This window comes from Cryptomeria japonica, chromosome 11 (genome assembly GCF_030272615.1).
Source record: "Cryptomeria japonica chromosome 11, Sugi_1.0, whole genome shotgun sequence".
Taxonomy (NCBI): domain Eukaryota; kingdom Viridiplantae; phylum Streptophyta; class Pinopsida; order Cupressales; family Cupressaceae; genus Cryptomeria; species Cryptomeria japonica.
The window spans coordinates 204,857,483-204,874,722 of record NC_081415.1 but is presented as its reverse complement, the minus strand read 5'-3'; the positions used below and the strand labels follow the sequence as shown (position 1 = coordinate 204,874,722).

The 17,240-nt window shown below is 36.9% G+C and overlaps 1 protein-coding gene across 1 annotated transcript in view; it reads left to right on the top strand.

Moving 5' to 3' along the window:
• The first annotated feature begins 5,257 nt into the window (after positions 1–5,257).
• LOC131067653 (UDP-N-acetylglucosamine transporter UGNT1) overlaps positions 5,258–17,240 on the top strand; it is a 28,693-nt gene continuing 16,710 nt past the window's right edge. Inside the window, exon 1 of the mRNA XM_058002750.2 lies at positions 5,258–5,726. Within this exon, the coding sequence (XP_057858733.2) occupies positions 5,534–5,726 (193 nt within the window). The 5' untranslated portion in view covers positions 5,258–5,533. The remainder of the gene's footprint in view (positions 5,727–17,240) is intronic.

Genomic DNA, 17,240 nt, shown 5'->3' with positions numbered 1-17,240 from the left:
ATGGTTTTTGAACTTTATGTTCTCATTGGGAATTGCATGAAAGCCTGCGAAGCATCAACGATTCTAAAATCTAATTATGATAGTTCTAATGAATCAAGAAATATCCAAATTTAGGATCAACTTGAAGAACTCAGGTATATTGATTTCAAAACTATGGATGATTTTTTTATTAAACTTTGATTCTTTTAATAGCCAATTACATGATTTAGGAATAAAAATTGACAATATATGTTTAGTTCATATTATTCTTAAAAGGTGTCTTCCTAGACAATTTCAACAATTTATTACTAATATTCATGCTCGATTAGCTATTCCTTCTTTAACTAGTAAGCTTGTGATATTTTTTGTGATTTGTTACATCAAGAGGTGGCTAAATTGATTCAGTTTGGTACACTTAAAAGTAATGAACGTGCTTTTATGTCTAAAAATTACAATCATAATTTCAAATCTCATAATAATAATAATAATAATTATTCTAATAGTAATTCTCATTCTAATTCTAAATCTTATCACAATAATTCTAATGATACTTAAAAGAATAATTCTTCTAAGAGGCCTCATTGTACTTATTGTGGTAAAGATGGAAATTGGTCTAATAATTGTTTTAAGAAACAAAACGGTAAACGACCAATGACACAAAATAATCAATCAAATCACTCTAATTTAAAAAAGTTTCATAACAATAGAAATCAATCTCGTTGTGATTTTACTTGTAGTTATAATGTTTCTCAACCTCTTGAGTGGGTTATTGATTCAAGTGCTTCTCAACATGTTACTTCACATAAATAAGTTTTTGATCTCATGCAACCTGATACTTCTAATGTTCCTCTTCAACTTGTTAATAATTATAGTTATAAAGTAGAATTATTTATGTTCATAAACCTAAACAAAAAAGGCAAAAATTAAAATTATATTCTAAATTTTCTCCTTACATATTTGGTGGGTATGATGAACATTCTAAAGCATATAGAGTTTATAATCCTATCACTAACAAAGTTAAAGTTTCTAGAGATGCATGCATTGTTGAAAATGGTATTCATGATTGTTCTAAATTAATGATGCTGAATTTGTTCAAAGTAAAGTTGTGGTTGTGGAGTAAAATCCTCCTTCTCTAGACACTATTGATGCATCTCTTCCTCATATTGATAGTGACGATGATCATGATAATTCTACTACTGATGATTCTTCTTCTAGTGATGATTCTATCATATCCAAAAGAAAGCCTAAATGGTTTAAAACTTTGCTTCAAGAAAGTGATGATTATTTAGCTGGAATAGATAAACTTAAGGCTAGAAGAGCCAATTATTGCAACTATGCTTTGATGTATAATGTTATGAATACGAATGATCCTCAATCTTTTGAGCAAGATAAAAATCATCTTCATTAGGAAAAGACTATGCAAGAGGAATATGATACTTTTCTTTCTAATCGAATTTGAGATTTAGTTTCTTTACCTCAAGATAAGAATCTTGTCTCTTGTAAATGGTTGTATAAAACTAAGTTCAAGACAAATAATAAAGTTAGCAAGTTTAAAGCTAGATTAGTTGCTAGAGGCTTTTCTCAAGTAGAAGACCTAGATTATAATGAAACCTTTGCTCTTGTAGCTAAAATGCCAACTATTAAACTGGTTCTTGCTTTAGCTTCTAATATGCATTGACCTCTTCATCAAATGGATGTTAAAAGTGCTTTTTGAATGGTGATTTACATGAAGAGATTTATATGTCTCAACCTCTTGGTTTTTTTAAGGAAGGTAATGAACATTTAGTTTGTGAGTTAAAGAGATCTATCAATGGATTGAAACAATCTCCTAGAGAATGGTATTGTAAAATCAATGCTTTCTTTCTTTCTCAAGGTTTCATTAGAAGCAAAAATGATCCTAATTTATATATTAAGCACAAAAAAAGATGATATTGTGATCATTATTTAATATGTATATGATTTAATTCTAATTTCACATTCTAATAATTTGATTTTTGAAGTTAATTTTCACCTTAATAACTGACTTGGGACTATTACATTATTTTTTGGGTATGCAAGTTTGGCAAACATCTAATGATATATTTCTATCTCAAATAAAATATGCTCAAGATCTTTTAGATAAGTTCAAAACAAATGATGTTAATCATGTGTCTACTCCTTGTGAAATAGGCACTAAACTACTGATTGATATGCAAACTCCTTTTGTTGATACCACTTTATAGGCAACTAGTTGAAAGTTTAATTAATTTAACTCTTATTAGGCCTAATATTTCTTACAGTGTTGGTTTAGTTTCTATATTTATGTCTAAACCTTGACAAACTCATTTCAAAGTTGCAAAAAGAATTTTGAGACATGTCAAAGATACTATTAATGTTGATTTATTTTATGATGCAAATTATGATTTTATTTTAAAAGGATCTACTAATTAAGATATAGAGGGAGATCCCAATAATGGGAAATCTACTTGTGGATATTGTTTCTTTGTTGGATCAAGTGCCATTACTTGGAATAGTAAGACACAATAGTCTACTTCTCTTGGTTCCATAGAAGCTGAATATAAAGGTTGTACTAATGCCTCTAAAGAAGCTTCATGGTCAAGAAGATTGATTGAAGACTTGGGGCTACCTCAACAAGATCCAACACCTTTGTATTGTGACAAACAAAGTGCCATTGCCTTGGAAAAAAATATTATCTTTCATGCAAGGACCAAGCATATTGCTCTTCAAGATCACTTCAATAGAGAGAAAATTGAAGACAAGCAAGTTTCTCTTCTATATTGCAAAGGAGAAGATCAAGTTGTTGATATTCTCACCAAGCCACTTTGTAAAGAAAAAATCCAATTTCATTGTAGAATCTTGGCTTACAACCCATTGAAGGGTTTGATGTAAACTCCCCAAGTAAAGATTAAGGAGGGGGGAGGGGAGGGGGGTGTTATGATATTAACTTTATTCAGTAAAGGTTAATTATTTATTTGTATTATGTTAGGTGATTCCTTTGGAATCCCTACATGTCCTTTGTCATTTTGTGTCATCTCCACACATGTGTGTAGATAACTCATTTTCTTTTAATTCCTTTATTAAGGAATAATAATTGTCTCCTCCTTAAGAGGATCTTGACACATTGCCAACACATATCATAAATGGTGGCATTCAGAGAGTTGGGAGTTACAAAGTAACTTATCTTCTCCTCATCTCTCTCTCTCTCTCTCTCTCTCTCTCTCTCTCTCTCTCTCTCTCTCTCTCTCTCTCTCTCTCTCGGGCTATTGCCTCCCATTCCTAATTCATAAGGGGTTTTTTCTTTTCTTTTTCCCTTTTCAAAATCTCTTGTGTCTCCATTCATATTTTGTTGATTGCTCAATTTGAGTTGTTCTTCATCTTGGTAACATTACTTCAATCAACAAACTTCTTGGATTATTATTTCATTTCTTGCTCTTATTTTCCTGTCATCCCACTAGGATGACATAGACAATGAAAAATAAAATCGTTGTGCCTCTCAATTATATAGTTATTTTTAATGAAATACATGTGAGCTCTTTCTATTTAATGGTTAATTATTCACAAGACTTTGATGATTATACTAATAATCTAAAGTTGCGGCAACTATTAAACTGCCTAACTTATTAAACTCAAGATTGTACCGAATAGATGTTGAATAATCTCCTTTAAATTAAAATAGGTAATCCCTCAAGAAAATTGCAATGACCAAGCAAGAAATGCATAAGTTTGGTAGATACATGCATATAATAATGAAGAAATGTAAGACGTCATGCGACTCAAAAGGATGGAAAATTCTATTGAAGTCACCATTGTACTTGATGTTATAGGAGTTCAAGATTCTTTTGCCACCATACAACTATAAGAACAAATTGCAAATATCATGGTGTAAAAACAAAGTTATTCTAAAAATATTAAAAAATATTTTAGGAAATGAAGAGCCAAGCTTCCAAAAAATTACCATTAACATCTCTCACATGATTTGTTTTAGATTTTTATTTGTTTGCAATGATTTTGGTTTGTTTAATGTATGCTCAAAATCTTAAATACGATCATCTAAAACAAAATATATATTCAAACAACAATATACAAGCACAACATTGTGCTTAAAAACATGTATTTTTTTGTTTCATTGGTTAGTAAGTGTCTACAGTTTAGGGCGATAAAAGCCCTCCAAGGACTCTAATACTAACCTTGATTGGTATATTACAAAACTCATATAAAGTGAGCTCCATTACAAAGTCTTGTTGCACCCTTTCCATGTTGAACAAACCCTTGTGATCCATAGTTTCATAGAAGGGGTGCCACTTTTATTTAGCAGAGTCATATCATCACCATTGCTTCTCTCTAGCAACATACAATGCCAAACTCTCCTTGTAAGTTACATCACTACCCTCCCACCTTCTATTTTCACTTTACAAAAACCATTAAATTTTGGATGTAAGTGGGTATTTGCTATGGAAACTTCAATGCAATAAGCCATAATAACAATTGATCATATACAATACTTCTAAAGGTTATTAAACACCCATAATGTAAGTACATATTAATCCAAAAACATATAATCATTTATGATATTTCTAATGAACATCAAACTTTTAGTTAATTTTTTTCTCCTCGCAATCCCATTAACTTGATTTAGTTATTTGTGGGCATTGACATATAAATTTTGAATTTCAATTAATATTCACATATCTTCCTCCATCATTGAAAATGAACATGGACATAACTAGCTCTTGCATTGTTAAGAGGGATTATGGGTTAATCAATACAATATATTGACATCTTCCAAAAATAACATTTATGATGTTTTAACCAATATTTAAGTACGCATTTTTGAGTCAAACTTACTAATCAATATTTCACAAATATTGGTTCATGGAAACCTATCTCTCATGAATATGAATGGTCTATTTATCATATATTTGCATTTAAGTGATGCTCACAAGAATGAAGTATTGGAACTTACTTGAAGGTCAACCATCCTAATATTGCTATGACTTGAAACTTATTACTCTTTAACTTATATATAATTTCCTCGTCTACTTAATTTGTTACCCCTTTAGCAAAACCTTCAATAAATGTTGTATGTTTACATAACCCAGATTATCTGTAAACAGATAAAAAAATATTTTTTTAATATATCAAATTGTGATATTTAAGAAAATTTAACTATATAATTTATTGATTCATGTTTGATAAACTATAATTTCCACATGACAAGCCTATACTCAAAACATAAATAATTTTTAGAAAAAGTAGGGCTATCTGACGGGCACAGAATTACGCAGGAAGGAGCGGTCTATCCCGTTTAAAACTCAAATATTAATTTCTTATCAATTTTCTGTCCCTTCGTGCTTTTCTGGTCAAGGATAGAACCACAAGTAAAATACACCTAGGTCACTTGAACCCATGAAAAACTAGCGCGTTGACAATGATTTTCCGACATTTACAGCCACGTTGAACGAGGCAACAGCCGCGAAGTTTGCCCGGCAGACCCCATAGGTTTTATCTGTACGATGCCAATTTAAATTGATGCGTATGTTACAGGGCTCCTCCTATGTTTCGCGAGAGAATTGAAGCCTCAGGCAGCAGCAGAGGGATTCGATCCATGGACACCGCGGCGGACAAGGATCGCTTATTGCCCATCACAACGGGAGATGCAGATGAAAGCAAACAACCACCTCCCTGGAAGGGCACCACCATGACCAAGCGAGGCGCCCTTGCCGCCCTCTCCTACATGACCAGCGCGGGTAAAACCTCATCTTCCTTTCAGGATTTGTTCTGAATTAAATTTTCATAATAATTGATATATATTTTCTCCTCCTTTCGGACTTAATATGGGCAGCCTTCCATTGGGGCTAATGTGCACGACAGTGTTGGGGTCCCATAGGCTGTTTGGTCTTGTGAAGGTTCTTAAAAGCTTTTATTTCATTGCATTTTGGAAAAGTTCTTTTGGGTTTTAAAAGTGCATTTCATTATATTTTGGAAAAGATAAAAAGGTTCTGTTTCAGGCAGTCAGACCCAATGAAGGCAGTAAAGATCCCTTTGCCGAAATCCACACAGGAATACCTCGTTGTTTACACTTTGTAGTCCAATGTTTTTCTGTCATTCTTTAGGATGAACTAAATATACCTAAACTTAATTCCTGTGAAATAGTCACGAACCAGAAAAAAAATGCTAGTCTATTTCAATGAGCTAGAGTAACAATATAAAGACTAGAGCAGAAAGATGTAGGCCTTTTGGATGAGTGACTTAGAATGACACATGTCTATGAGGTTATGAGTTCGTCTCTTGTTAGAAGATGAGTTAATTCAGTCAAGCGAAACAAAGGTGGCCCTTGATTAGACAGAAGCAACACTTTATTGCCACCGATCAAGAATTGATGGGGCAGCGAGGCAGTGGTGGTACTCGAATATCTTAAATCAAGGGTGACGTGTCTTTGTTATCTACCTAGGTGAAGGAAAAATATCCTATTATCCTTAAAAAAATTAGTAAATAGGTGTAATATTATGCTTAGGATAATTTATATCATAGGCGAAGTACAGCATACGCCAACACCTCCCATAAGTACAATTTAGTGAGAAATAGAAATGGGTTTTTGCAACAAGGCTATGCTAAGTACCCATATACCAACTAAATTATAATATTACACTAACACCCCCCCCTTAAGTGCAATTTGATTAGAAATAGAAATAGGTCTTTGCAACAAAGCCATGTTAGCTGCCTATGCACAAAGATTCTCTTCCAAAGAATGAGAGAAACCTCCAAGAAGAGAAAAAATATGAACAAAGAGACTAGGTAGCCCCCTCTCACATGTGTTGCCTTTTGCACTAGAAATAGATGGATCATATTGAATGTTGTTGAAGATTCACTTTTGCCTAGTGGTGTTTCTTCCATTTGGAACTGTTGGTCCTATAGTTGCATACAAAAGTTTTTCCCAATCAATGAAGGAATATGTGAGAAAAAATAGGATTATCAACTTTGGAATATGTTCATTGGTTTTTTCATCAATGCCGGTTGTTGTCAATCTTTGATCAAGAGTACCAATAACTATAGAAAGTGACAACTCAAAGGCACATGCAAGATGAGACAGAATAGGTGCCAAAGGGAAAACCTAGGTGCTTAATGGTGTCCACTAGATCCAAAAGATGCGTTCAACAAACAAACATGAAAGGTCTATCAAGTAAGCACCCCAATGCAGTGTGTTAGGCAAATATGGATTATCATACTGAGAAGAATCATTGCATTCCTTTGGAAGAACAACTCTTAACTTAGTAGAAGCAGCATGAGATGGTGGAATTTCAATGCATGTCTTTTAAATTAATAGTTTGGATGTCTACATTGCTTATCCTATGATTTGCTCATATCAACTATGTGAGTATGAACGAGGATTTATGGTTTGAAATGAGGAGAGCGGGAGGCGAAGCGGGCGCGAGGGTTTCAGGGGAATTTGGAGATGGAGAAGAAGATTAGGATGGTGAAGTTGATGACGATGATGGAAGCGGATTTGTTTCCCTTGATCTATGCTTGATTGGCAAGCCAATTTTTGCTGTATGCATATCTTGTAGTTGGAGATCTCAGGTGGAGGCGTCTCGGGCTAGGGATTCAGGGGTTTTTGACGCCGAAGGGCTTGCAAGAGATATCCCTGGGATCGAGTATTGTGTGGGTTGCGATTCCTTTTTGGCTGTCCTTTCTTCGTTGAGTGCTCATGTTGCCTGCTCTCTATTCCTTCCTCCCAAAGTTATTGTTTTGGGTAATGGTGGGAGCCGCTTTTGGGTTGCGAATAGAGGGACTGCAGAAGGAGCGGGAAGAGATCTTGAGGTTGCAGTGTGCATTGGGGAGGCTGATCTCAAGTCTGCGCCAGTTGCCTTTGCTGTTTTTGGTTGCTTGGTTTACAGAGAGCAGTCGGGGTGTGTGTGTAGTGGAGGGGTTTGGGCTGCGTGAAAGATTGCTGATGACGGGGAAGATGGTTCTCCAACCGGTGGCAATGTTCTTGTTTGGCTTCTCCCTGTTCTATTTGGCTCAGATTTTTATTTTGAGTTTGTCTCTGATGGTGGCCTCCAGTTTGTGGTTTGGATCTTCTTCTAGATGGACCTCTCTTTGGTATGTGCTTTGCTTTGGCTTTCTGCTTTGTGGGGGATGTTGCTTCTGACTGGGGTTTTCTTTTGTTGTTTGGCCCCCTCTTTATGCAATTGCCATGTTAGAGCTGAGATCCTTTGGGACTGTCTATGTATATCTTTGGGCCCTAAGAGAGCCTGCTCTTGGTTTTGGTTTCTCGACTTGATGCTTCATTGGAGATTGTTTTTAAAGGTTTTTCTTGCTCTGCCTCTTGGATGCCTTCGTTGTCTTTTTGGGTGTTTCCTTTTTGTGGATTCCAGAGCTAGAGTTTTCCCTTCTATTGAGGTGGAGTTGGGTGCTGCAGTTGAGGCTGGGAGGTATTGGTGGGTAGTTCAGGGCGCCCTGCTTTTTGTCTGTATGAGAACAGAGGATGGTTGTTTAATCGTTTTTTCTTTGTTATCACCTATTGAAGTGGTGATTAGGGAGAGTATGCTGTTCTCTACTCTGTTCATGCTCAAGATCGGGGTTATGGGAGCTTATAAAAAACCCATTGCTATGGTTGAGGGTGCCTAGAATACCCTTATGGTTATGCTGAGCCGAGCTTTCTATGGAGCTAAGCCTTTGCTGCTGATGGTCTGTGTCTTTTCAGCCCCTATAGAGGTGGGCCCCTGTCCTATGGAGGTGGAGAGGAGCTTTGTTGCAAGGATGCTGATTCTCATATGGATTGTGACTGTTGGCTTAATCTCTTTGGTTTTGGGAGCCACTTCAAAACCCAACATGAAGGTTTGGGGAGCCTTTCAAAACCCCTTGGCGCCAAATTATTACTCAATGCTTCTCTTCTTCAATTTGGCTATTATAGTTTTGGGATATTTGTTTGCAAAGGTTCAGGTTATGGGTGCCTAGAAAAGCCCGTGGTATTTGTTGAAGGTTAAGGGGGCCTTGATAAAACCCTTGGATTTGCTTGTTTAGTCATCTCCTAGCTTGTCATGTGTAAGGCTTTGGCCGCCTTCTCTTTTCAACCGGCTCTTTAATGTTTTTGCTGTATTGATTTGCCTGAGTTTGGGCTGTTGGTTCTCTTTGATTATTTACTATGGCAGCGTTGTATTGTGGGTTTTGAGTCTTGGTAAAATTCGAGGGTTTCAGGTCCCTTCAAAACTTGTTGTAAGGGGTTTCAGGTCCCCTCAAAACCTGTTTTTACCTTAATCAAAAACTATGTGAGTATGAACATTTGTAGTTAGGGCATAAGTAGGAGGATTGGTGGTGGTTTCAATATCATCCACATGTGCAAGGTTATTCAAAGAAACATCACAATTCTTCAAGGAAACCTCATGGTTAGATGGAGGTTCAAGATCTCCATATAACTTCCTATGTATGGTCCAAGTAGTGAAAGGGCACTTTGTATGCATTATGTTGTAGGATATACTTGGAAACATAGAGACATTACGTCGTAGACGATGTCATTTTTTTTTTGACCATGCATTTTATTGTTCAAGATCATATGGCTCAGGAATTAGTCCAAGGAGTTAGGGTAATAAATCTTGCTCTAGGCACTAATTCTTAATCTCTTCACTCCAAAATAAATTGTTCTTATGGTCCAATGTGACAACAAAAGAGAAAACATAAATAACGAAAAACATGATTGAAACCCCCCTAGAATGGTACTTCATGTCAATTCATTGATTACAATATCCCCATTAATGATTTGCATGAATGGTGTGATTTATAATACGTCTTAACAATTGTAACGTCCTGTTCTGAATTTTTCTTATTTTGCCTTATATAAATAACCCTAACTCACAACAATAATTGCATAGTTGATGATGAATAACAATTTATTTTAGAGATTATAATTTTGATTATATAATTCATATTTAAAGCTTATGATGTGTCTCTTGAAAATATAAAACTTATCCTTTTAGTCTTTGTTGTAATTTCTTTCAAATTTGCTGCAATCTCTCTTTGTATAAATGCCCTTGTTCCTGAATTTCTGCCTAAGTTAGGGGTTTCGTCCTTTAATTTCTAATCTCGAGGTGTTTTGTCCTCAAATTACCGAATCCTTAGTTTGTTTCCACAAGGAAAATTAATAATATGTCTTGATCAATTGATGCCTTCCTCTTGGTTTTATCTTCTTTTATATACCTTTTCTTTATAATTGATATGACCCTTCATTTTGTACCTTTTGGCCATTTCATTAACTTAATTAGTTTTTGGTTTTTATGATATTACTTATTCCTCTTTGATTGCTCCCTACGATAGGTGGCTTGTTGCGATTTATTTTTGGGTGGGGTCATAACAATCCACCCTTACCAATATTGCTTGTCTTCAAGCAACAACAGCTCCAGAAACCTTTATCCACTTCATGCCAAGACAGCATAACATGGATCCATGCTCATTGATTCTGAGCACTTCAACAAATAAACTATCTTTTTAGCAGTAATACTCACTAATCCTGGTTTCTACATTGCCCTTTCTTCCTTAATGATCTTATCATGGCATGTGTAAGCTTTAACATCATGAGCAAATGCCTCTTCCAAAACTTTCTTATGAAGTTCACCTTTACATTTGCTAATCATGAGACCCCATGATGTCCTGTCTGGAAAATGGTTTAAAACAGACTGTATGTGTGTGGATAGGTGATGACAGCAGTCACATTTACTCCAAAATTCACCATTGATGCTGTTGACAATACTGAGACGTACATGCTCAGTGCTCTTATCATGTGGTATCACTTACTCAACTTTTTAGACCGAAAAGTCTCTTTTGTATCTGTTGGTATTAAATTGCCCAAGATAATACTGTCAACTGAAATATTTTGTCATGGATGTCATTTTGCTTTTCCTTGCTCAGAAATAAAGAAATGTTGGGTGGAAACCTTCTTGCATCATTCCCAAATGCCTCCTCAAGGTTTAAAGGTGGGAGATGCCTTTTAAATTCCTCTCTATGGCTGTCCCAAATGGGTGGGAAAAGCTGAGAATATAAGTAACAGCATAACTGAGATGGGTAGTGCATTTACAATGACCCATGTCTTATGGATCTTACCTCTGAAATCCCAAACAGCTATGTGAGGATGATGATTTTCCTGAAAGGTTCCTTTTTGCCGATGCCTCATATGGTAGCCATTTTTGGTGTGCTATTGTGATCATATTCAAAATGGACCAAACATTATCATAGTGGAGCATCCTACCTTGGAGGGAGTCCTTGATTATCTCCATGTATACAGTGGCTTGGTTTTTCCGAAAACACATCTCCATCTTTTCATTTCAGCCATGCTTGGGGCTCCATTCGAATTGCCTTGAGAGTATCATCTCTTTTCCATGCCTTTTGAATTTGAACCCATTTTATAGGCCTCTAAGAGGAAAATGGATGACCCAGATTACAATCCAATCAATGGCTAAGATTAAACATGCAAAAACCCTAATTAGGGTTTGACCAAAGATTCCCAAATATGATGCCAAGTAGCAGGACACATTAATTGCTCCTTGCTCCCAAAAAGGGTGTCGATAATGCAATAAATGGCCATCACTTCCCAAATCGTCCATGATGCATTAAATAGAGCCACTACTTCCTTGAATAAGGCAACCACCATGCAATTAATCAGCCACCACCCAGTTGAAATGTCCACCAACAATAAATGCGCCCTCATACCCTCATGCAATCAAAAGATTTTCGTCCGAAATTGGATGACCATTATCCCGTTCATTTATGGCAAATGCAACGAACCTGGCTATGACGGCTTCCAACTCTCCAATGAAGACACTTGGCACAGTCTCTAGTTTGAATTCCAACAGTGAAATGTCCTCTTCACATTTGGAGAAAAACTTCTCCCAACTTGACGCTGCTTCTTGAGTCCTGCACATTGTGTTGGAAAACAAGGAAACATTTTCCAAATGTTCCTTCCAGAAGGATTCCACAAAGAAGAATTTGTGCAACTTGTCCTTCAAATAGTCAATTGTCAACTCTTCATCAGTCAAGCTTCTTGCAAACAATGCTTCAACTGCATTATGGATTTCTTCTTGAATCTTCCTAACCGATTCTTTCAATGATGCCGACTCTTTGTTGAATTTTTCAAAGAATTCTTTCCTAGTGCAGATTACATAATACCACCGAGGGAGGTCATATATTTCATTTTCCTGGATGACCTTCCCATCAATCAAAGTCCGTCTGGGAATTTCCATTAGTGCTTTCAAGCGTGGAATTTTTAAGTCTTGATAAATATGCGCATCTTTCCATGAATTATCTGTAGTCTCTAGTTTGTTTAGGATAGCAAGAATCCTCCAGTGGGAGTGAGCTGAGTCTTCAATAAATTTACCAGTTGAAGTGAAGATGTCCTCTACCCACCCCTTAGAGTAGTGAGCTCTTCTCCTTATTTCTTCAATACTATCAATAGATTCCTTGGGAAGAGAAGAGGGAAGAACAAAGAATGGATCTTCTTCTCTGAGTGGACGCTTCAAGTGCCGTAGATACTCGCACAAGGCTTTGTTCTCACTCTTTAACCTTTTATTTTTCTCTTCCATTCTTTTCATCTGCACCTTCAATGCTAAGGAAGATTCATCAAAGTCTTCCACCACCCATGCCTTGGAAGCACGCCCTAAGTTGACCTCTGTGATCTAATATTCATCGGGTTTGATTTCATTCCTAACCTTGTCGACTCTAGGCACAACTAGGTGTAATGTCCTAGATCCTAACTCATTCGTTGTGATTTTGGAAAACTTCCTTGCTGCCTTCTTCTTTGTTGGCCTATCTACCCCGTTCAAAAGTTCTTCCAATTCCTACGTAGGATCTATCTCTTCTTTTGGCTCCTTTGTCATTCTTTCCTTTAGCCAATTTAGAGCCGTTTGCTGTTTTGGATCAGGAGGAATTTCTTGCCTTTGACTCCTTTGCTGAATAGGTCTATGGGAAGCACTAATGGTGAGAATATCCTATGCTTGCGCAATGTTAAGATCATCTTCCTGTGGCTGGTTCCTTGTAAATCCTCCCGGGAACATTTCAATTTCGTGTATGCTAGAAGAGCTGGTAGGTGATTGTGCTTCTTTGATCCTTGGCCTCTTCTGTTACGGCTCTTTTGGCTGAATTTCCTTTCTCTTCTTCGTTTGTGAATTCCCAAGAATGTTTTTCTCTTTCCTACTCTCTGATCTTTCTTGCGGAATTTCCTCTTCCCTGGCCTGGTCTCTTGATAACCCTTCTGTTGCCTCACTATGGGAGTCTAGGTCTCCCATCAACTAGTAAGTCAAGCGAGCATTCTTTGCCTTCAACTTTGTGATGTGACGCTCAACCTAGTGCCTTGTGAATTTCAAGACTAATCTACTTTGAACACTTAAATCATCAACTTCCGACTTTGACCAATTTGGAGCTTGGATAGGCCTATCCTTCTCATTTTCATATTCTAGTTGAACCATATTTTCATCCTCTTCAACTTGATTTGGCACTTGTATGACTTCACAAAGTCTTATCAGATTGAGAGGCATTTTGGAAAACATCCTCTTCCTGATTTCAAAGTCATGCTTGGCATTGCCTTAATAATCTTCCAATTGGATTTTGTGCTTGTGTTTTATTCCAGCAACCATCGTGGTCTTATTGTATGCATCAAAGAATGTCCTTGCAGTATGGAATGTCTGTTGTTTATAATTAGGGCCTGGCGGATTCCAATTGCCTTGGGCAACATTGGAATCAGCCTAAGGGGGCCAGCCCCTTCTTCAATATATAGGACCAGACCCTATATCTTTCGGCCACTCCAAAAGGTCCCCACGCTACACTCACAAAAGGAATTAAATAAACCCACGCTATACCTTGATAGGGCCGACCCTATCCTCTACACACAAAAAGGAATTAAATAAATTAATGAAATTAAAAGGATCAAGCTGACTTGATTATGAGTGTTTGCTCTCCTATAAATAAGACATTTATCTCTCACAATATAATCAATGTAGTCTGCAAGTAAATGCGAAATATATCCTTCTTGTGCAGCGAACTCCTTTACAAGCAGTAGGTCACAGCGAATATATCCTTCTTGTGTAGCGAACTCCCTTACAAGCAGTAGGTCACAGCGAACTACATGTATGTACAGATCTAAGTGGTGATCACAACGAATTCCATGTATGTGCAGATCCAATTAGTGATCACAGCGAACTCCATGAATGTATAGCAGATCTAATTGGTGATTACAAAGACGGGGATCTCCATTGAAGGCTCAAGCAAAGGACTGCAACTAGTTGAAAGGTGCATACACAGCAAGACAAGTTAGAAGGACTGTAAAACATGATTACTGTCAACAAACTAGCTGTGTAGTCTTCTATACCATCTTCCTTGTGACTGCAACTTCTATACTCCAGATAAGTGTGTAATTGTCAATTGAATCTAAAACCATAATCAGATCTGAGGATCTTTTTTGGCTGGGTTTTTCCTCCTAGGAGGTTTTCCCAAGGTAACTTCGTCTTGTCTCTTTTGCATTTATTTCTTACCATGCTTAAATCTGAAAACCAATAAATCTAATTAACCTAGTTGGAAACAAATTCTGATTTTCTGAGTATCATCTAATCTGAAAGTGCTAAAATTAACATGGTATCAGAGCTATAGGCTAGATCAAACTTTCAGATTCAGAATTCAGTATTCCTTTATTTTCAGATTGGGGTCGCATTTGCAGGTCAGGTCAATGGGGCTGAAAGTTGAAGATAGGCTTGATGGGAATCTCAATTTTACTGCATGGAAAGTTCGAATCAAGTTGGCTCTAGAGGAAGAAGATCTTCTCCAATTCATAGAAGCGAAAGAGCTAACTGAGCCTACGGATGGAGCCGAGCTAAAACAATTCAAAAAGGATGCTGTCAAGGTCAGGAAGATTCTCATTGATTCAGTCAAAGACCATCTAGTCACCTCTATTGCCTCATTTACCACTGCAAGGGAAATGTTCAACCATCTACAAGGTACATATGAAGTTAACAATCTCAGTAGGGCAATTATTTTAAGACAACAACTACTTAATATCAAAATGGCTAAAGAAGATTCTGTTATTTCTTACTTTATGAGAATTTCAGAACTAAAGAATCAGCTAGGTTTAATTGGCTATAACATGGAAGACAAAGACCTTGTCATGATTGCCCTAAATGGTCTACCTCACTCATGGGAGTCATTTATCCAAACCATAAGTGGCAGGACTGAGTTACCTACCCTTGATCGCCTTAAGAATGATTGCATCCAAGAAGAGTCTCGCCTCATCACAAGAGGGCAAACCAAAAGTCCCCATGTAGATGATCATCACATGCTTGCAGCTCAATGCAAGAAAGGGGGAAATTGGAAGAAACCTTATCCAAAAAGAAATAGGGAATTCAGACCATTTAGTTCCCAACACCCTTGGAAGAAACCAAGAGATACCTCGCGTGTCCGATGCTTTAGATGTGACAAATTTGGTCACTATGCTAAAGAATGTCAGAATAACCCTAACCAAAGTGAAGCCAACCTAAATGAAGTCTCAGAACAAAACGATAACTTCTTATTCATCTCCGCTTTGTCTAGCAGTGTTCCTTCAGATAGCAATACATGGTTGATTGATAGTGGTGCCTCCAGACACATCACAGGTTACTGTGATCACCTTTCAGGCTTAGTAGAAAAGGATACTAGCCTTCACGTGGTAATTGGTGATGACGCTTGTTATTCCGTAAGAGGTTCTGGCTCTACTTCTCTGAATTTAGATTCTGGTATTTCCTTGCACCTCAGTGATATCTTGTTTGTTCCTGGAATTAAAAGAAACCTAATTTCCATTTCTGCTCTAGAAGATAAAGGTTATCAAATTGCATTTTCTGAGGGAAAAGTTTTTGCTTGCCCTAAGAAAGCTAGTTTTAAATTTGCTCGTATAATTGGTCATAGATATGATAGTCTTTATAAGCTCTCTACTAACCCTATTCAAGCCCTCATTAATGAGGCTTCGGAATCCTGTGAGTTATGGCATAGAAGACTTGGACACTTGCATTATCAAGCTCTTCCATCCCTTGAAAAGTTAGTCAAAGGTATGCCTAAACTCAGTCAAATTCATGATAACACTTGTAAAGGTTGTGCTATAGGCAAAAATGTTAAAAGTCCATTTCATAAAAGTGAAAATAGAGCTAAAGACAAACTAGAACTTGTTCACTCTGATTTATGTGGTCCCATGTCTATAACATCTCCTAGTGGATTTCTTTATTACGTAATCTTCATAGATGATTTTTCTAGGAAAACTTGGATCTACTTCTTGAAATCCAAAGAATCTGATGAAGTCTTAAGTAAATTTAAAGAGTTTAAAGCATTAACTGAAAACTCCTTTGGTAAAAGAATTAAATGTTTAAGATCTGACAATGGAGGTGAATACACCTCTGGTAGCTTTTATGATTTTTGTGTTGAATCAGGAATTAAGAGAGAGTTTTATGTTCCATACAATCCTCAACAAAATGGTGTTGCTGAAAGAAAGAATAGGACTATTGTGGAGGCTGCAAAGGCTATGATCCACGATCAAGACTTGTAGACCTTCCTATGGGCTGAGGCTTCTAGAACAGCAGTGTATATCCAGAATAGATGTCCTCATCGTGTTCTAAAGAACATGACCCCGGAAGAAGCCTTCACAGGATCCAAACCAGACATTAGTCACCTCAGAATCTTTGGAAGTCCTGTTTATGTTCATGTGCCCAAGGAAAAGCGATCAAAGTTGGAACCCTCCGGAAAGAAAGGCATGCTAGTCGGGTATAGTGAATCCTCCAAGGCATTCAGGATTTACATCCCGGGTCAAAGGTATGTTGAGGTAAGTAGGGATGTTACATTTGAAGAAGACATTGCTTTTAAGAAATCGAAAGGTTCTTGTGTTATTGATGAAGCTAATGACAATCAAGATATAAATGTTGATACTAACCCTGAGATTCAGAGGGAGCAAGTTGAACCTCCACCTCAAGATGATCATGATGATCCACCAAAACCCATGAATCCCACTGATATTCCTAGTGACATTGTCATTCCCAAAAAGAGGCCTCTTTGGGTAAGAAACACCATTCAAGAAGCTGAAAGATTTGCTGCTCCCAGTGGCACTTTCCGTGAAACTAAGAGACCTCAGGTATTCTCCAACTACGTTGATTTGATGTGCAATCTCATTGAAACTGAACCTTGCAATGTTGAAGAAGCTTTGATTCATCATGCCTGGAAGCTTGCTATGGATGAAGAATATCAGTCAATTATCAAGAATGATGTGTGGG